Below are 22,112 nucleotides of genomic sequence, written 5' to 3'. Positions count from 1 at the left end.
AGAAAAATGTATTTACAACATCAAAATCTTAATATTTTACATTCCATGAGAACATATCTTAAGAGCAAGCATATATGGTTCACATATGAGGGAAGAAATCATCAATCAATTGTAATTTAATGCACCTTTGCCTCAAAAATATGTACTGTATGTACTGTAATGGTAATGACTTAGTGTTGTGGTAATGGCAGAGTGGTGGAAAATACATTTCATATAAAACAACTGATGAAAAATACCATTAAATATTTTAATGTCACAGTTGTACATGTTAAATTTGATTGAAGATAAGGAACTGGGATGAATTGGTTCCAATTCATCCCAATTCATCCCAAATGTGTTTGATGGGGTTGAGATCAGGGCTCTGTGCAGTCCAGTCAAGTTCTTCCACACCGATCTCAACAAACCATTTCTGTATGGACCTTGCTTTGTGCATGGGGGCATTGTCAATGCTCAAACAGGAAAGGGCCTTCCCCAAAACTGTTGTCAGAAAGTTGGAAGCTAGAATGTCATTGTATGCTGTTGCGTAAAGATTTCCCTTCACTGGAATTAAGGGGCCAAGCCCAAAACTATGAAAAACAGCCCCAGATCATTAGTCCTCCTCCACCAAACTTGACAGTTTGCACTCTGAATTGGGGCAGGTAGCATTCTCCTGGCATCCTCCAAAACCAGATTTGTCGGACTGCCAGATGATGGAGAGTGAATCATCACTCCAGAGAACGCGTTTCCACTGCTCCAGAGTCCAATGGCGGCTAGCTTTAACACCACTCCAGCGTGGTATTGTGCATTGTGATCTTATGCTTGTGTGCGGCTGCTCGGCCATGGAAACCCATTTCATGAGGCTCCCGACAAACAGTTATTTTGCTCACGTTGCTTCCAGAGGCAGTTTGGAACTCGGTAGTGAGTGTTACAACGTAGGACAGATGATTTGTACACGCTGCGTGCTTCAACACTTGGCGGTTCCGTTCTGTGAGCTTGTGTGGCCTACCACTTCGCGGATGAGCCCTTGTTGCTCCTAGATTTTACCACTTCACAATAACAGCTCTTGTGGAATAAGTCAAGAGGTATGAATACTTTCTGAAGGCACTTGTTGGAGACTATTTGACATGAGCCTGTTTTAGTTATATAATCATCCTGTTTATAATTGCATAATCCACTTCTTAGTAGTAATAACTTATTGTTTAGGATGTTGTCGATAGAGGGTGTCATTACAGCGGCAAAGGGAAGCACAGAAAGTGTCTGTATGTCCAGATATGTTTTTGCTGTATATTAAAACCTCTTAGATGTAAAGACCCTGTTTAAGGGACCTGTGTGGTTCTGGTACTGGTTCCAGACAACATTTTTGCTTAGAAATCGATCTGTGGTCACCGCAAGCCATTGCACACATTTTTTGCACCTGTTTGACATAGGATCTGAAATTTGAAACCACTTGAAGCTGGGATGTCCCTCCTACCATTAATCTAAAAATAATTAATACATTTAAAACAACAAAAAAACGTTATGTTTGTCATAGGAGGACAACATATAATATGGGACGAAAGGTGAGTTCCTAACGAGTTCAGGAAGGCAAGCTAGAGCTCTGTGTGATGTTCACAGAGTTGGGGGCAGATGTTTTGATCAAGAGAGAAAATATGCAGATTTTCTCTAACACTAAACATACAAACAGGTATTTTACAGTTTTAAAGAAGGTGAAATCTTATATTTAGTCATTTTATAAATTTATTATCTTCTTATGGCTGCAGGGGCAGTATTGAGTAGCTTGGATGAAAGGTGCACAGAGGTGCCCATATTCAATGGCCTGCTCCTCAGTCATAGTTGCTCATATTTGCATATTATTATTCGTTTTGGATAGAAAACATTATGAAGTTTCTAAAACAGTTTGAATTTATTTATTTATTTTTATTCCACCTTTATTTAACCATTTACGGCAAGTTGAGAACAAGTTCTCATTTACAATTGCGACCTGGCCAAGATAAAGCAAAGCAGTTCGACACATACAACGACACAGAGTTACACATGGAGTAAAACAAACATACAGTTAATAATACAGTAGAAACAAGTCTATATACGATGTGAGCAAATGAGGTGAGATAAAGGGAGATAAAGGCAAAAAAAGGCCATGGTGACAAAGTAAATACAATATAGCAAGTAAAACACTGGAATGGTAGATTTGCAGTGGAAGAATGTGCAAAGTATAAATAAAAATAATGGGGTGCAAAGGAGCAAAATGAATAAATAAATAAATAAAATAAAATAAAATAAATACAGTAGGGAAAGAGGTAGTTGTTTGGTCTAAATTATAGGTGGGCTATGTACAGGTGCAGTAATCTGTGAGCTGCTCTGACAGCTGGTGCTTAAAGCGAGTGAGAGAGATAAGTGTTTCCAGTTTCAGAGATTTTTGTACTTCGTTCCAGTCATTGGCAGCAGAGAACTGGAAGGAGAAGCGGCCAAAGAAAGAATTGTTTTTGGGGGTGACTAGAGAGATATACCAGCTGGAGCGCGTGCTACAGGTGGGTGATGCTATGGTGACCAGCGAGCTGAGATAATGGGGGACTTTACCTAGCAGGGTCTTGAAGATGACATGGAGCCATGAAGCGAGGGCCAGCCAACGAGAGCGTACAGGTCGCAATGGTTGGTAGTATATGGGGCTTTGGTGACAAAACGGATGGCACTGTGATAGACTGCATCCCATTTGTTGAGTAGAGTATTGGAGGCTATTTTGTAAATGACATTGCCGAAATCGAGGATTGGTAGTATGGTCAGTTTTACAAGGGTATTTTTGGCTGCATGAGTGAAGGATGCTTTGTTGCGAAATAGGAAGCCAATTCTACATTTAACTTTGGATTGGAGATGTTTGATGTGGGTCTGGAAGGAGAGTTTACAGTCTAATCAGACACCTAGGTATTTGTAGTTGTCCACGCATTCTAAGTCAGAGCCGTCCAGAGTAGTGATGTTGGACAGGCGGGCAGGTGCAGGCAGCGATCGGTTGAAGAGCATGCATTTAGTTTTACTTGTATTTAAGATCAATTGGAGGCCACGGAAGGAGAGTTGGATGGCATTGAAGCTTGCCTGGAGGGTTGTTAACACAGTGTCCAAAGAAGGGCCAGAAGTATACAGAATGGTGTTGTCTGCGTAGAGGTGGACCAGAGAATCACCAGCAGCAAGAGCGACATCATTGATGTATACAGAGAAGAGAGTTGGTCCTAGAATTGAACCCTGTGGCACCCCCATAGAGACTGCCAGAGGTCCGGACAGCAGACGCTCCGATTTGACACACTGAACTCTATCAGAGAAGTAGTTGGTGAACCAGGCGAGGCAATCATTTGAGAAAACAAAGGCTGTCGAGTCTGCCGATGAGGATGTGGTGATTGACAGGGTCAAAAGCCTTGGCCAGATCAATGAATACGGCTGCACAGTAATGTTTCTTATCGATGATGGTTAAGATATCGTTTAGGACCTTGAGCGTGGCTGAGGTGCACCCATGACCAGCTCTGAAACCAGATTGCATAGCAGAAAGGGTATGGTGAGATTCGAAATGGTCGGTAATCTGTTTGTTGACTTGGTTTTCGAAAACCTTCGTAAGGCAGGGTAGGATAGATATAGGTCTGTAGCAGTTTGGGTCAAGAGTGTCCCCCCCCCCCCTTTGAAGAGGGGGATGACCGCAGCTGCTTTCCAATCTTTGGGAATCTCAGATGACACGAAAGAGAGGTTGAACAGGCTAGTAATAGGGGTGGCAACAATTTCGGCAGATAATTTTAGAAAGAAAGGGTCCAGATTGTCTAGCCCGGCTGATTTGTAGGGGTCCAGATTTTGCAGCTCTTTCAGAACATCAGCTGACTGGATTTATTATACCCAAACTGGATGCTACAGCTGCTTAGCACACATACAATTCACACAACCATATATACCTTCCGATTAGGCGGAGTCACCTCCTTGTATTTCTAGTATAAACAATCAGTCTCTGTTTCTGGGCAAGAAGTGAGTCTGTTCCTCCGTGCGTGCGTGTGTGTGTGTGTGTGTGTGTGTGTGTGTGTGTGTGTGTGTGTGTGTGTGTGTGTGTGTGTGTGTGTGTGTGTGTGTGTGTGTGTGTGTGTGTGTGTGTGTGTGTGTGTGTGTGTGTGTGTGAGAGAAATGAGACTGCAGTTGGAGTAGTGTTGGGATGCGCCCCTCTAGCCTCCCTCCCAGAGGTTTCTTCTTTCTTCAGCTGTTGTCCTCACTTCAATGTTGAACATCTCTCCCTGCCCTAATTCCACAGAAACTAGCCTGACTTTAACAGGAACTGAGACTTGACTGTGCCTATTCACGTACTTAGAAATGCTAATAGATGATCTTAAATGTAACTACATGTAATCTAAAATGTAATTTACGTAATCCACTACAGTAATTATTTATCACGAGAGGATCATAAACAATAACGGGTAATGCTGCATATACCAAGAAAGGTTCAAATCTCACCTTTTTGGTAAAAATAGTTATACATTTCTGATGTGTAGTCACTTTTGAGGACAAAGTTCAAGTACACAGTACAAATATGATGAAAACATGAAATCTTATATGACGTTCAACAAAACTGTATGAATAAGGCTTGAGAACACTAATATACTTTCTAAATATAGTATAATCAAATTATAAAATTACTAACTATAACATTTGACCTTCCTTATAACTGTAAAATACATGTTTGTATGCTTAAGTGTTGGAGAAAATGTACATATTTTCTAAAGATTTATCTTGATCAAAACATCTGCCCCCTCCTCTGTGAACATCACACAGAGCTCTAGCTTGCCTTCCTGAACTTGTTAGGAACTCACCTTTCATCTCATATTATATGTTGTCCTCCTATGACAAACAAAATGTTTTTTTTTGTTTCAAATCTATTAGATATTTTAGATTAATGGTAGGAGGGACATCCCAGCTTCAAGTGGTTTCAAATTTCAGATCCTATGTCAAACAGGTGCAAAAAATGTTTCCAATGGCTTGCGGGGACCACAGATCGATTTCTCAGCAAAAATGTTGTCTGGAACCAGTACCAGAACCACGCAGGTCCCCTAAACAGGGTCTTTACATCTAAGAGGTTTTAATATACAGCAAAAACATATCTGGACATACAGACACTTTCTGTGCTTCCCTTTGCCGCTGTAATGACACTCTCCATCGACAACATCCTAAACAATAAGTTATTACTACTAAGAAGTGGATTATGCAATTATAAACAGGCTCATTATATAACTAAAACAGGCTCATGTCAAATAGTCTCCAATAGTCGCCTTCAGAAAGTATTCATACCTCTTGACTTATTCCACATTTTGTTGTGTTACAGCCTGAATTCAACATGGATTACATATCACCCATCAACACACAATATACCATAATGACAGTGCAAATATGTTTTTAGAAATTTTAGCAAACGTGTTCAAAATTTATTACAGAAACACCTAATTTACATAATAATTCACACCCCTTTTCTATGACAGTCCAAATTGATCTCTGGTACATCCAATATCCTTTGATCATCCTTGAGATGTCACTACAAATTGATTGGAGTCCACCTGTGGCCAATTCAATAGTTTGGATATGATTTAGAAAGAAACACACCTGTCTATATAAGGTCCCATAGTTGAAAGTGCATGTCAGAGCAGAAACTACAGTGCCTTCAGAAAGTATTCAAACCCCTTGACTTTTTCCACATTTTGTTACGTTACAGCTTTATTAAAAAATGTCTTAAAACAAGGCTGTAACAATTAATCTACGCACAATACCCCATAATGACAAAGCAAAAAAAAGTTTTTAAAAAAATGTTTGAAAATGTATAAAAATAGAAAAAAAAAAAATATATATATATATATATCACATTTGCATAAGTATTCAGACCCTTTACTCAGCACTTTCATTATTCTGATAAGTTATCAAAGCTGTCACCACAAACCCTACAGTACATGTACCTCCCCAGTTCGAGGGAATGCTGTAGTAAGCCATTTTTCCAAACAACCAATAGATTCCATTCAGAGCACCTCTGAAAGGGATAACAACATTATAGACTGAAATACCATACGTAACATTAGCAGGTTACCCAGTGTCGGCATTGTTAACAGTTAACTTACAGGTACTGTACAATTCATTGTACAATGACTTTCTAGTTCACCCAAATGATTTACCTCCTTCTCCTCTAATACACCAAGGGGCTGTCAAAACTCCTGCTACTGAAATACTTGGGAACAAAGTATTATCTGGTCTAGCAAACGATGGTGGGCCTGTGCAGTTGTGTAATGCGGAGAACGTCATGGGGTCAGGGTTATGTGGCATCTCCACTAAGAATAGTACGTCCATTTGCGTTGTCATATTTACCCCTATGGGAACTACCACAAGCGGTAAACCTGCTCCTACCTTAACTCAAATCAATCAAATGTATTTATAAAGCCCTTCTTACATCAGCTGATGTCACAAAGTGCTGTACAGAAACCCAGTTTATAACCCCAAACAGCAAGCAATGCAGGTGTATAAGCACCCGTGGCTAGGAAAAACTCCACAGAAAGGCCAGAACCTAGGAAGAAACCGAGAGAGGAACTAGGCTATGAGGGATGGCCAGACCTCTTCTGGCTGTGCCGGGTGGAGATTATAACAGAACATGGCCAAGATGTTCAAATGTTCATAGATGACCAGCAGGGTCAAATAATAATAATCACAGTGGTTGTAGAGGGTGCAACAGGTCAGCAACTCAGGAGTAAATGTCAGTTGGATTTACATAGGCGATCATTCAGAGTATTTCTACCGCTCCTGCTGTCTCTAGAGAGTTGAAAACAGCAGGTCTGGGACAGGTTGCACGTCCGGTGTACAGGTCAGGGTTCCATAGTCGCAGGCAGAACAGTTGAAACTGGAGAAACAGCACAACCAGGTGGACTGGGAAAAGCAAGGAGTCATCAGAAAAACATGAACACAACATTTATTCCACGGGACAAATCTAGGTCCAGAGTATGACTGTGGCAGTGAGTAGGTCCGCATACATGTTGGACAAAACCCACTGAGTCGATGATGCCTCCAAAAGTCTTTTTGAGTGGGTCTGTGGACTTTTCCATGTGAATATTAAAATCACCAAATTTAAAATATTATCTGCTATGACTACAAGGTCCGATAGGAATTAACGGAAATCAGTGAGGAATGCTGTATATGGCCCAGGAGGCCGGTAAACAGTAGCTATAAAAAGTTAGAGTCGGCTGCATAGATTTCATGACTAGAACATCAAAAGACGAAAGGGCAGTTGTTTATTTTTTTGTAAATTGAAATTTGCTATCGTAAATGTTAGCAAGTCCCCCGCCTTTGCGGGATGCGCAGGGGATATGGTCACTAGTGTAAGCAGGAGGTGAGGCCTCATTTAACACAGTAAATTCATCAGGCTTAAGCCATGTTTCAGTCAAGCCAATCACATCAAGATTATGATCAGTGATTAGTTCATTGACTATAACTGCTTTGGAAGTGAGGGATCGAACATTAAGTAGCCCTATTTTGAGATGTGAGGTATCACAATCTCTTTCAATAATGACAGGAATGGAGGATTTTTTCCCCCCAGTGAGATTGCTAAAGTGAACACTGCCCTACCTAGATCGAGGCACAGACATGGTCTCAATGGGGATAGCTGAGCTGACTACACTGACTATGCTAGTGGCAGATGTCTTGGAAATATTTCTCAGATACCGGAGCTTGTGAATTCAAATAGACTTTATTACAAAAAGTCAAAAAGCCGAGCAATTCCATGGAATAACTGCCTTCTGTTGTTACAGACCTCAGGCGTTTTAGGTTCCCACTTTCAGATAACACACATGGTCATTCCTCTCTATGTAGATGATTAACACCCCTTCACCTCTTGCCACCATTATCTTTCTGTCTCAATTCTTGCTTGTTTACAGATTATATTGGTGGCCTATCCATAGCAACGATACAAAAAAACAAGACACGCACATAATGCAGGTGTCTGTCCAATGATACTCATAGGACTACACAATGGCTCTCCCCAAGCCTGTAATGGCACAGACATACATATACAATACAATCCACATGCATTAAAGCTGGACAGGACCAGGCAATAACTTCCCTCAGGCCTATAACAGCACATTTTCTGCTTACGTTCTGTTTTTACATGTCTAGTGATTAACTCCATGTTGATCCAGCTCTGTTCATTCACATGGCCTCAGTCTTTATTCTGAATTAACTCTATGTTGATTCTGCTCACTATTTCTGGGAGAACAGTCTAGATACTGGAAAATCACCCATATAGTCATGCATTTTCTCCTACATTGACCACTAAGCTGGCAGGCTGGCTAACAGCCTGATCTGCACCCTATCTCATTGTGGAGCTAAGGCAGTTAGAGCCCTGTCTATGTTCGTAGATTAGATGAGAGCACCCCTCCAGCTAGGATGGAGTCCGTCACTCCTCAGCAGGCCAGGCTTGGTCCTGTTTGTGGGTGAGTCCCAGAAAGAGGGCCAATTATCTACAAATTATATATTTTGGGAGAGGCAGAAAACAGTTTTCAACCAGTGGTTGAGCTGTGAGACTCTGCTGTAGAGCTCATCACTCCCCCTAACTGGGAGGGGGCCAGAGACAATTACTCGATGCTTAAAGAAACAAGACGCCTGTACCATGTCACATATAGAGTTGAAATGTATAGAATGTTGAGTTAGCATTCCAATATTGCACTTTATATACATCACAGAAGACTGAAATATAACAATACCTTGACATAAAAACACCAGATTTTTGTTGTATGTTTTAATCTTTATTAATTCTGAAATTATGAAAAACATTAATACCATGCGCCCAAAGAGGGCGCTTTTGGTCATTGACTGCAAACCAAAAATATAAAATGTTTGTGATTGTGTCAGGTTGAATACACCTTTTAAAAATGTCTATACATTAAGAACAGATTGTCCTGTTCTCCTCACATTCTATAACCCACAAGAACAAGATTCATAGAACATAGGAACAACAAAGTAGAACATAGAAGAGCAACAATGGTCCACATATTAAATGACAGCAGTTCAAATGATCAACGGTTAAAAACGACATTGAAAGGATGGATGAAAGAGCATCGAGTCCGTGTTTGGCATTGCTTGACATTCCTTGGCCCTGAGCAGTGGTGGGAAAAGTACCCAATTGACATACTTGAGTGAAAGTAAAGATACCTTAACACAAAATGATTCAAGTCAAAGTGAAAGTCCCCCAGTAAAATACTACTTGAGTAAAAGTCTAAAAAGTATTTGGTTTGAAATATACTTAAGTATCAAAAGTAAATGTGATTGCTAAAATATACTATAAAAGTAAAAGTATAAATCATTTCAAATTCCTTATATTAAGCACCCCAGATGGCATTATTTTCCTGTTTATTTTCCTGTTTATTTTACACTCCCACACTCAGACATAATTTACAAACAAAGCACGTGTTTAGTGAGTCCGTCAGAATAGAGGCAGTAGGGATGACAAGGGATGTTCTCTTGATAAGTGTGTGAATTTGACAATTTTCTTGTCCTGCTAAGCACTCAACATGTAACGAGTACATTTGTGTGTCAGGGAAATGTATTCAGTAAAAGGTATATCATTTTCTTTAGGAATGCAGTGAAGTAAGAGTAAAAGTTGCCAAAAATATAAATAGTAAAGTAAAGTACAGATACCCCAAAAAACGACTTAAGCAGTACTTTCAAGTATTTTTACTTAAGTACTTCACACCACTGGCCCTGAGTGACAGTGATTCTAGGTGTGTGTGTGTTTGAGTGTGTGTGTGTTTAAAGCGATATCCCCAATCCACAAGAGGAACATTTGTCATCATCGACTTTGAGGGACAGCTAAGAGGTCATGTGTGCGAGTCCAGATTTCACTGTTCTCCATCAGACATTTGTCAGCTAGTTGGAGAGAGAGAGGTCAGATCTGAAAGTAAAAACGCAACAAAAACTGCAATTATTACATACAGTTGAAATCAGAGTTTACATACACTTAGGTTGGAGTCAATAACACTCGTTTTTCAACCACTCTACACATTTCTTGTTAACAAACTATAGTTTTAGCATGTCAGTTAGGACATCTACTTTGTGCATGACACAAGAAATTTTCCCAACAATTGTTTACAACAGGTATCACAATTCCAGTGGGTCAGAAGTTTACATACACTAAGTTGACTGTGCCTTTAAACAACTTGGAAAATTCCAGAAAATGATATCATGGCTTTAGAAGCTTCTGATAAGCTAATTGACATCATTTGAGTCAATTGGAGGTGTACCTGTGGATGTATTTCAAGGACTACCTTCAAACTCAATGCCTCTTTGCTCGACATCATTGGAAAATCAAAAGAAATCAGCCAAGACCTCCGAAAACAATTGTAGACCTCCACAAGTCTGGTTCATCCTTGGGAGCAATTTCCAAACACCTGAAGGTACCACGTTCATCTGTACAAACAATAGCACGCAAGTATAAACACCATGGAACCAACCACGCAGCCGTCATACCGCTCAGGAAGGAGACACATTCTATCTCCTCGAGAAGAAAGCACTTTGGTGCGAAAAGTGCAAATCAATCCCAGAACAACAGCAAAGGACCTTGTGAAGATGCTGGAGGAAACGGGTACAAAAGTATCTATATCCACAGTTAAACAAGTCCTATATCGACATAACCTGAAAGGATCGCTCACCAAGGAAGAAGCCACTGCTCCACAACCGCCATAAAAAAGCCAGACTACGGTTTGCAACTGCACAAAGATCGCCCTTTTTGGAGAAATATCCTCTGTCTGATGAAACAAAAATAGAACTGTTTGGCCATAATGACCATCGTTATGTTTGGAGGAAAAAGGGGGAGGTTTGCAAGCCGAAGAACACCATCCCAACTGTGAAGCACGGGGGTGAAAGCATCATGTTGTGGGGGTGCTTTGCTGCAGGAGGGTCTGGTGCACTTCACAAAATAGATGGCGTCATGAGGTAGGAAAATTATGTGTATATATTGAAGCAAAATCTCAAGACATCAGTTCAAGTTAAAGCTGACTTCCAAAGTTGTGGCAAAATGGCCTAAAGACAACAACGTCAAGGTATTGGAGTGGCCATCACAAAGCCCTGACCTCAATCCCATAGAGAATGTGTACAAAACTGAAAAAGCGTGTGCAAGCAAGGCCTACAAACCTGACTCAGTTACACCAGCTCTGTCAGGAGGAATGGGCAAAAATTCACCCAACTTATTGTGGGAAGCTTGTGGAAGGCTACCCGAAATGTTTGACCCAAGTTAAACAATTTAAAGGCAATGCGACCAAATACTAATTGAGTGTATGTAAACTTCTGACACACTGGGAATGTGATGATTGAAATAAAACATTCTCTCTACTATTATTCTGACATTTCACATTCTTAAAATAAAGTGGTGATCCTAACTGGCCTAAGACAGGGAATTTGTACTCTGATTAAATGTCAGGAATTGTGAAAAACTGAGTTTAAATGTGTTTGGCAAAGGTGTATGTAAACTTCCGACTTCAACTGTAAGTCCAAGTAATAAAATGTACTGGGGATCAATACATTCTAACAATTGACATGTTATATTCCATGACTGGAGAGGTAGGAGGCAACCTTCCATAGAAATAGATCATACATGTAACCTATATCATAAGGTAAACTGTATGTAACCTTACCTCTGAGAGCGGGCGGAGGACGTGTGGTCTTTACCAAGTTACTCTGAGAGAGAGCCTCCGTCATCCAGGAGAGGGCACTAGAACAGTACTCCAACTGGGAATGTGAGAGGGACGGAGAGAGAAAGAGAGAGAGAGAACCATGACGGATGTGGTCTGTTCAGTGCTGAGCAGGCAGATGCAACAGCTGCAGTCCAAATGCAGACACACACATACTTACGATTACACACTAACGAACACACGTGCGTGCACAGACACACACACACACACACCCACTAAACCATCCCGCCCATTAAGGAGCACTGAAACTTCTGGGACGTGTGTCTGGTTGCCACTGGGCAGATAAAGCAGGGTGACACTAACCTCGGTCTCCAACATTCTCAGCCTGCGGTCGTGGTCCCGAATCTCTGCCATCTGCTTTAATACACTGTCCACCCTTCAAACATGACCACAACACAGGACCACAACAAAGGTTAGGGGTCAATTCACTTCTCAGTCCATTCAGGAAGTGAATTGAAGTTCCGATTCATGAATTTAAAATGTTATTGACCCGATTCCTAACACAGGAGGATCCATCAGCTACAGCATCTCAACCATTCTATGCATAGGCCAGATAGAAGCCGAGCTGTTAACTGAAGCTGTGAAATGAATCTGGCATTTAGTCTAGGTGAGATGTCTCACTTGACGGAGGTGCGTTTGAGTCTCTCTGAGTCTTTCTCTCTCTCTCGTTTGTTCTGGGCAAAGAGTATATTCTCCTTCTGGATGGCCTCCCACGTGTTCAGTCTACTGGCCTCCCTACCATGGATCTCCAGAACTGAATGAGGGACAGAGGAGGAGGGGAAGAACAAAGAAATTGGGAAGAAGAGAAAATGAGAAAAAAGAATACTCTTGAAGGAAAATGGAAGTGGACTTCTAAAATACCGAAGTTCAATACTTGAAGTGAATGATCTGATCACTGGTCTTCCTACAGAACCGGCGTTATGATCATTTATTTGACCGAGATGGGCGCAGACAGAAAGATGCATGTAAAGTCCATGTATCTGATGTTGTCTGGACAAAAATAGTATGACATGTCATACTCATACTCTTTTTGGCGAGACAGCATCAGATGCATGAGCTGTATATAGTAAGGACTGAGGGGCGCTCGCTCTGATGCATTCTCCGGGGAGATAGTTCCAGCCAGTTGCGAATTGAAGGAAAGTTGGTGGGTGCACAGTGTACTGTTAAGATTCTGGAATCATTTTGGGACTAATGTGTGAAGATATCCTACTTTTTGAAGTGATTTGTTTGACAACCAAATGAAAACATAACTGGTTGTGTTGATGGCACATTAAAAGGTAATACCTTTTTACAGTTAAATTACACGCCTTTTTTTTATACATAGGAGGTCCCATAAAAAAAGTGCCACACTATAGAAATCAAATGCCTTTCCAACTGATTCGTTCTGGCGCCGGCACTGTTTTCCTCCCTCCCTCCCTCTCCCTCCCTCCCCTCCTCACGCTCTCCCTCCCATTCCCTCCCTCTCTCTCCATCTCCCTCCCTCTCTCACCAAAGTGTTTGATCTTCGTGGAGGGGATCTTGCGGATGTGTCTCTTGATGATGAGGTGGAGGTGGGAGATGAGGATGAAGGGTGGTGCCAGGCAGGGTCTGGAGTGATACTCCACGATCAGATTGTAGCGCTGGAACTTCCAGTAGTTGTCGCTGTGCTCCTGCACTTTGGAGAACGTGTGACTGGAGGAAAGGCAGAGAGAGGGAGACAAGTGAAAAGGCTGAATATCAGGAAATTAGGTGACTCTCGCTCATATAAAAAAAAAGGTTGGTTTTATTATATTTTTTAGTTCATGACATTTTGAGCCCCAATGACACACAGATAAAGCAGAGCCAGAAAAACATGCCATTAGGACAACACTCAAATAAAAAAGGTGATTAAATTAAATCCAACAACACTATTCCAAGACACCCTGAGGAACTAGATGAAATAAGAGAAATTCAACCCACGGATTAGAGGGGCCTATTGAATGAGTGACGATCTGTCGAGGGGAACACAAGGGGAGAGTGAAACAGGGATATGGAGGGGGGCGCTAGATGGGAAAGAAGGACAGAGCTTATTCTCATTGAAGAGAGTTGCAGTAGAGGTATCGGGACAAAATGTCGCTGGGCCAATTGTACAATGCCCTATGGGACTGCCAATCACGGCTGGTTGTGATACAGCCTGGATTCAAACCAGGGTGTCTGTAGTGACGCCTCTATAGCACTGAGATGCAGTGCCTTAGACCAATGCGCCACTCGGGAGCCCTCTAATAAAAATCAGAGGACGATTCAAACTGTTTTGGCTATACAGCATTCTGCAGATCTCCAAGGGAAGCATGGCAACAAACGTGATTTGGAGGTAGGGCTACGTTTGATTACTATTACAGTAATGTCTCGAGAATGAATACATCTCTAAGTTATCTCTTGATAACTTCCCCAACACTCGTCACTGTGAAGAGCTAGAGAGAGTGAAAGGTAGACAGAGAGTGGAAGAGGGAGAGAAAGTAAAAGAGGGACAGACAGAGGGTCCATTACCTGAACATGGCGATGAGCAGGTTGACCAGGAGGATGTTGGTGACCAGCAGGAAGATGACCAGTAGGATGACCACCAGCCAATTGTGGTCGGTACTCATGCAGGGCTCTGCCCCCGCCTCGACCAGAGTGGCGTTATTGGTGCACTCTATCCCCTCCTCCAGTTTATCAGCTACCGACAGAGAGACAGGGAGACGAGGGCAGGAGGCAGTGAGAGGGGGAGAGTTTGAAAGGATGGGAAGAAGCAGAAGGAGGGGTGTGAAAATAAATATTTAAAATGGTAGGGCAAAGAGGGTAGATTGGGTAGAGGTTGAAGTAAGGGATTGATAGGGGATGCAGAGAGAGAGGAGTGAAAGAATAGAGAAAGAGAGAGAAAAAGAGTGAGAAAAAGAGTGAGAAAAAGAGTGAGAGAAACCAGTAATATATATATATATTTGTTTTTATTTAGCAGACTCTCTATTCCAGAGCGATTAAAAGTTAGTGCATTCATTTTAAAATATCTAGGTGAGATTATACTATGTTACATACACATGCAAACCACATTCATACACAAACATCAACGCACCATCCATTTCGTGTATGGGGATCTGTCCAAATATGTGGAGGTATGGCCTGTAGAACACTCTGCGAAAGATCCAACCGGGACGGGGGTCGTAGGAGTAGAGCAGCGCCTGATTGGCTACGCCGTAGGCCAGGAGCCACACCGCCAGGAAGAACAGGAAGAAGAAGACGTCTTTCATCTGCCAATCAGAAGGGGAACAGATATTCCTTGGGGAAAATGGCATCACCATCTAGTGTTCAGTTTTGATACTAGTTGTTACTGCCAAAACCAGCACCTGGAGCTGGACCATAGAGACAGATAGAGGACTCTAGTGCCCAAAAGCCCATTTTAGCATGGCCAGTGCCATTATGAACTTCCACAATCTTTAAGTAGTCAACTGGGTGGGACTTCCTATGGGCTAAGGAAGGATCACAATGCGGGTCATTAGGAGGGATCAGCCAATTATAATTGTGAGCAAACATTCCATAACTGCAGGTGGCAATACATCACAAACATTGGCTTCATACCTGTTATAACAATACACTCTAGGTGGCATTATGCACCTTCAGAGACAGTCGATGAAGCGAGGCATCCCACTCCCTTATTTTTTCTGATTGAGGCGGGGCTGCTTTGGTCTACTTACTGCCCACGCCCGCGGAGGGTGTGCCCCAGAGACAGTAGAGAAAAGGGACATCTCACTGCCCAAATAATGTGCCAGTGATATGTTGGAGCAGGGCGGGTGGGGCGAGCCGAGCGGGGAGGGGACAATATGTAGACCAAATCCAGCTGTTTCCTCTCTTATGTGAGCATCCCAGCGATTACAGAGAGAGAGGGAGGGAACGCCCACTTACACGAGAGAGGGAACGCCCACTTACATAGACAGGAACCTTGAAAAAAAAAATGAAATGGTGAAGTCGTGGAGTCATTCATCGTAATTTATCCACCATCTTTGGCAACCTTTCAGTTTGTCTGCCAACTCATGGAAGTAGTAGAATAAAATTGACTACTTTAAAATGGAGATGGCCACAATGGCACTGTCCATGCTCCCATGTCCTCAGAATGAGACAGATACAACGACGCAATGTCTAAGTCTACTATTTAGACACTGCAGTGCACAGGGGTTTCTCTTTCTTTTTAGAAAGCACTCACCATTTTTTCAACAATGATTATCTTGGGTCCCAGTTGTTTGTGGATGGCGAAGATGTGGATGAGACGGAGGGTAAACACCATGTAGTCCACAGCCAACACAGCACGGCCAAACTCATAGGACCACGGGAACATTCTAGAACACACAACTAACTTCTTGGTTACAGTCCCAGACACACACACACACACACACACACACACACACACACACACACACACACACACACACACACACACACACACACACACACACACACACACACACACACACACACACACACACACACACACACACACACACACACACACACACACCATATATTTATCCGTTTATTTATTAGGATACACGTTAGCTTTTGCTGATGCAGCTTTGTTTACATCGAAACACATTACACTGAGAACACCTTCCTAATATTGAGTTGCACCTCTCCCCCCCTTTGCTCCCAGAACAGCCTCAATTCGTAGGGGCATGGACTCTACAACGTGTCGAAAGCATACCACAGGTTTGCTGACCCATATTGACTCCGATGCTTCCCACAGTTGTGTCAAGTTGGCTGGATGTCCTTTGGGTGGTGAATCATTCTTGATACACAACCCAGTAGCGTTGCAGTTCTTGACACAAACAAGTGCGCCTGGCACCTAACACCATACCCCGTTCAAAGGCACTTACATTTTGTGCCTTGCCCATTCACCATCTGAATGATACACAATCATGTCTCAATTGTTTTAAGACTTAAAAATACTTATTTAACCTGTCCTCTTCCCCTTCATCTATACTGATTGAAGTGGATTTAACAAGTGACATCAATAAGGGATCATAGCGTTCACCTGGATTCATTCACCTGATCAGTCTGTCATGGAAAGAGCTTCATGTTCTTAATGTTTCGTATATACTCAGTATCTTCTTGTAGCTACTGTAAATGCACACACACCTGCAGCACATTCCCAGTGCAAAGAGTGAGATGGCTGTGATGTCACACTTATTCCACATGTCCTCGATGTAGAGCTTCATTCTCTGATATAAAGTGGTGTTGCCCCTGAAGAATGTCTGATGAAGAGAGAGAGAGGGGGAAAGTGTGTGTGAGAGAGAGAGTAGATGGTCATTAATATATATCTACAGTCACCTACAAAATGATTGGTTCCCTTGATAATGATGAGCAAAAAAGACTGTATAAAACAAATAATACAAACACTGAGCTGTATTGTATGCAAAAAATATAATAAGAATGTTATGGTCCTTCTGTGGCTCAGTTGGTAGAGCATGGCGCTTGTAACGCCAGGGTAGTGGGTTCGATTCCCGGGACCACCCATACGTAGAATGTATGCACACATGACTGTAAGTCGCTTTGGATAAAAGCGTCTGCTAAATGGCATATATTATTATTATTATTATTATTATAGTAATCCCTAATCAAAAGGCATTAGTATAATAGGATTCTGATTTGGGTGACAAAATCCTAAAGGATCCAATCGGATTACTTTTCTAGTCCAATAGAATCGTACAGGATTCTCACAATCCTATAGGAATTTGTGTCGCCTCTATCAGAATCCTATTGGAATCCCACTGGACACTCTTTAGAGGACAACCTGCTGAAGACAACCAGCTTCATGTCGGAGTGATGCAAACGTGTGGGATGTAAATGCACTGTTTAAAACAAACAGTGTTCAAAGGCCACGCCGAATTGGAGAATCATTTTAATATCACTGGTTAGAAGAGAAGACATACGATCTAAATTCTAGAACATCGCATGGACGTTTTGGGAGCCTGCCGAAACAGGGAAGGAAACAAATCAGTTGCTTTGTTATTTATTTTCAACAATTCACAACCAGGCACAGGATATCAACAGTGACAACGGTTGGCTGTTATTTGCGCGATAGTTTGTCTCTCAAATCCATGTATACAGTAGGTGTAAGGACAGCAATTTTACCCTGCCATTTCAGTTTGAAAATTATAGTAGAATTCTAAGTCCTAAGACCTGCCAGCACATTTGACAAAAACAGTACAAAACCAAATGATATATTGATCTGTTTTTAAGCCATCGATATTGTCATTTTCATTAGTATAAACATTTATAATAACATCACTAATCTGAGGTAAAAAAAAAGGATGTGCAAACTACCCTCAATTCAATGTGGTCAAAACGTGAGGTTGTGCAATGTACTGTATTAACACATACTTTCCACGTACAGGAAGTTAGCGCAATTTAAAATGACAGAACATGTCAAAAATAAATCAATATTTTCATTTAGGCTGATAGCATTACACATATCACTAGTTTAACCATTTACAGAGTAAAACAATTTATCTTTTGCACAATTTAACCGGGCACTCTAGAAAGACCTTCCATAGCAACTGTGCAGCAGCCCGTTTGTTTGATCTGCATACTTATAACCTGTCAAGCCATAGTATGGATATAATTCTATTAATTGTTATTTCAAACCACATTGTATGGACAACAACTGGATAAACACAGCTTAATTGGACATCTCAGTGCTAAATATGGGACAGAAACCTGAACACATACATTAAACTGCAATTAAGATTAAACTGAGAAACAGCCTCCCTCCGATGTCTCCAGAGCACAATCTTCAACTACACCCGTGATAATTCCCTGAGGTTCTCAACCTCTTCAACACACGATCACAATACGGGAGTGATTCAAGGCTACATGTTCATTTGGAGTATGACCAATACAAAATCCTATCAAAATCTGATAGGATTTTCTATAGAATGTTTGGGGGGAATCCTACAGGATTTTTTGACTAGGGATAACATCTCTTCCTCAGAGCAATTGTGTTAAACAAGTAATACAACAAAACGATAGGCGTGAAATGATTGGCACGGGTCCCTGTTTTCAATACTTTGTGAACCCTACCCTAGCGAGGATAACGGCTGTAGTGACTAAATTGTCAAATAGAACAGTACCAATACCATTTTCATCCTAATCCATTAGCCACAATGGAGAGTGGTAAAATGAGTCTTGACACATACAAATCCAATGTCCAGAGTTCGATTTAAGTAGAAAAATAATATCTATGTATTTGTTATTACTTTGTGAGAATACTTCAACAAATTTTGGGGTGACTTTCTGGTGATTTTACAGTCTTTTTGGACCCTGTCCTGTTGCCAACACCTGCTGTTGGCCTTTGAACTGTGTTCCCCTTCAGCCAGTAGGGGGGGTACACACACTTCACAGAAGATTAGTGGCAATCGCACACATACAGTACCTTCAGAACAAATTCATACCCCTTGACTTATTCCACATTTTGTTGTCATAGCCTGAATTCAAAATGGATTAAACATCTTTTTTTTATAACTCACCCATCTACACACAATACCCCAGAATGACAAAGTCAAAAACATGTTTTTATAATTGTTTGCAAATTTGTTGAAAATAAAATACAGAAATATAATAAAAAATTCCCTGTCTTAGGTCAGTTAGGATCACCACTTTATTTTAAGAATGCGAAATGTCAGAATAATAGAGAGACTGATTTATTACAGCTTTTATTTCATTCATCACATTCCCAGTGGGTTAGAAGTTTACATACACTCAATTGCTTCAATATATCCACATTTTCCTACCTCATGACGCCATCTATTTTGTGAAGTGCGCCAGTCCCTCCTGCAGCAAAGCACCCACACAACATGATGCTGCCACCCCCGTGCTTCACGGTTGGGATGGTGTTCTTCGGCTTGCAATCCACCCCCTTTTTCCTCCAAACATAACAATGGTTATCATGGCCAAACAGTTCTATTTTTGTTTCATCAGAGCAGAGGACATTTCTCCAAATAGTACGATCTTTGTTGATATAGGTTAAGTCGATATAGGACTCGTTAACTGTGGATATAGATCCTTTTGTACCTGTTTCCTTCAGCATCTTCACAAGGTCCTTTGCTGTTGTTCTGAGACTGATTTGCACTTTTCGCAACAAAGTTTGTTCATCTTTAGGAGACAGAATGCGTCTCCTTCCTGAGCGGTATGATGGCTGCGTGGCCCCACCTATTGTTTGTACAGATGAATGTGGTACCTTCAGGCATTTGGAAATTGCTCCCAAGTATGAACCAGACTTGTGGAGGTCTACAATTTCTTTCCGAGGTCTTGGCAGATTTGTATTTATTTACCCATGATGTCAAGCAAAGAAGAAGAAAGAAGGTAGGCCTTGAAATACATCCACAGGTACACCTCCAATTGACTCAAATGAGGTCAATTAGCCTATCAGAAGCTTCTAAAGCCATGACATCATTTTCTGGAATTTTCCAAGCTATTTAAAGGCACAGTCAACTTAGTGTATGTAAACTTCTGACCCACTGGAATTATGATACAGTGAATTATTAGTGAAATAATCTGTCTGTAAACAATTGTTGGAGAAATTACTTGTGTCATGCACAAAGTAGATGTCCTAACCGGCTTGCCAAAAAAATATAGTTTGTTAACAAGAGATTTGTGGAGTGGTTGAAAAACTAGTTTTAATGACTCCAACCTAAGTGTATGTAAACCTCCGACTTCAACTGTAAGTATTTACACCCAGGTCAATATTTTGTAGGAGCTCCTTTGGCGGCGGATCCAAGTCTGGGCTCCGGCTGGGCCACTCACGGACTTTCACATTCTTCTTCTGAAGTCATCCCAGCATTGCTTTGGCTGTGTGCTTGGGGTCATTGTCCTGTTGGAACGTAAATCTGCGCCCCCCCAGTCTAAGTTTGTTTGCCCTCTGAACCAGGTTATCATCAAGGATTTGCCTGTATTTTGCTCGAGCCTTAGAAGTCTCCCTACCGCTGAAAAGCATCCCATTGCATTATGTTGCCACCACGGTAGGGATGGTGTTAAACGAGTGATAAGCAGTGCGTGGTTTTCTCCAGACTTTGCATTCAGGCCAAAGAGTGTTTCATCAGACCACAGAATCTTTTGCCTTAAGATCTCAGGTCTCACATGCCTTTTTTGCAAACTCCAGGTGTGCTGTCATGTGCATTTTTCTCAGGAGTGGCTTCCGTCTGGACACTCTCCCATAAAGCCTAGATTTCTGAAGTGCTGTTGTCCTTCTGGCAGGTTTTCCCATCTCAGCCAAGGACCTCTGGAGTTCTGTCAGAGTGTTCATTGTGTTCTTGGTCACCTCCCTGACCAAGGTACTTCTTGTCCGGTGGCTCAGTTTGGTCGAAAGGCCAGCTCTAGGCAGGGTAGTTCCATATTTTTTCTCTCCATTTCCCAATTATGAAAGTTTCAACACTTTAGAAATTGTTTTATACCCTTCCCCTTGAAATATGCCTCATCACAATTATATCTCAGATATCTACTGACAGTTCCTTAGACTTCAAGGTATAGTTTCTGCTCTGACATTCACAGTCAGCTGTTGGACCCTATACAGTGCATTCAGAAAGTATTCAGACCCCTTGACATTTTCCACATTTTGTTAAGTTACAGCATTATTCTAAAATGGATTAAATAATTTTTTCCCCTCATCAATCTACACACAATACTCCACAATGACAAAGCAAAAACAGGTTTTCAGAAATGTTTGAAAAAATAAATAAATAAAATGGAAATACCACATTTACATAAGTATTCAGACCCTTACTCAGTACTTTGTTGAAGCACCATTGGCAGCGATTACAGCCTTGAGTATACTTGGGTATGACGCTACAAGCATGGCACATCTGCATTTGTGGAGTTTCTCCCCTCAAGTTCTGTCAGGTTGGATGGGTGTTGCTGCACAGCTATTTTCAGGTGTCTCCAGAGATGTTGGGATGGGTTCAAGTCCAAGCTCTGGCTGGACCACTCAAGGACATTCAGAGTCCCGAAGCCACTCCTACGCAGGAGTCTTGGCTGTGTGGTTAGGGTCGCTGTCCTGTTGAAAAGGTGAACCTTTGCCCCAGTCTGAGGTCCTGAGCACTGGAGCAGGTTTTCATCAAGGATCTCTCTGTACTTTGCTCCATTCATTTTTATATCGATCCTGACTAGTCTCCCAGTCCCTGCCACTGAAAAACATCCCCACAGCATGCTGCCACCACCATCCTTCACCGTAGGGAAGGTGCCAGGTTTCCTCCAGACATGACGCTTGGAATTCAGGCCAAAAAGTTTCATCTTGTTTCTCATGGTCTGAAAGTTCTCTAGGTGCCTGTTGGCAAACTCCAAGTGGGCTGTCATGTGCCATTTACTGAGGAGTGGCTTCTGTCTGGCCAATCTACCATAAAGGTCTGATTGGTGAAGTGATGCAGAGAT

General features: G+C 41.7%; 1 protein-coding gene across 1 annotated transcript in view; it reads right to left on the bottom strand.

Moving 5' to 3' along the window:
- Nucleotides 1–8,743: 8,743 nt before the first annotated feature.
- Nucleotides 8,744–22,112, bottom strand: part of LOC118384258 (transient receptor potential cation channel subfamily M member 4-like) — a 70,414-nt gene continuing 57,045 nt past the window's right edge. The window contains exons 19-27 of the mRNA XM_052518381.1: nt 16,827–16,942; nt 15,898–16,030; nt 14,773–14,947; nt 14,211–14,379; nt 13,195–13,376; nt 12,327–12,459; nt 12,009–12,081; nt 11,649–11,742; nt 8,744–9,910 (exon numbers count right to left, since the gene is read on the bottom strand). Of these exons, the coding sequence (XP_052374341.1) occupies nt 9,882–9,910; nt 11,649–11,742; nt 12,009–12,081; nt 12,327–12,459; nt 13,195–13,376; nt 14,211–14,379; nt 14,773–14,947; nt 15,898–16,030; nt 16,827–16,942 (1,104 nt within the window). The 3' untranslated portion in view covers nt 8,744–9,881. The remainder of the gene's footprint in view (nt 9,911–11,648; nt 11,743–12,008; nt 12,082–12,326; nt 12,460–13,194; nt 13,377–14,210; nt 14,380–14,772; nt 14,948–15,897; nt 16,031–16,826; nt 16,943–22,112) is intronic.

Source organism: Oncorhynchus keta, chromosome 5 (genome assembly GCF_023373465.1).
Source record: "Oncorhynchus keta strain PuntledgeMale-10-30-2019 chromosome 5, Oket_V2, whole genome shotgun sequence".
NCBI classification, from domain to species: Eukaryota; Metazoa; Chordata; class Actinopteri; order Salmoniformes; family Salmonidae; genus Oncorhynchus; species Oncorhynchus keta.
Note: the sequence above shows the minus strand (reverse complement) of the source record. Positions and strands in the feature narration are given on the sequence as shown.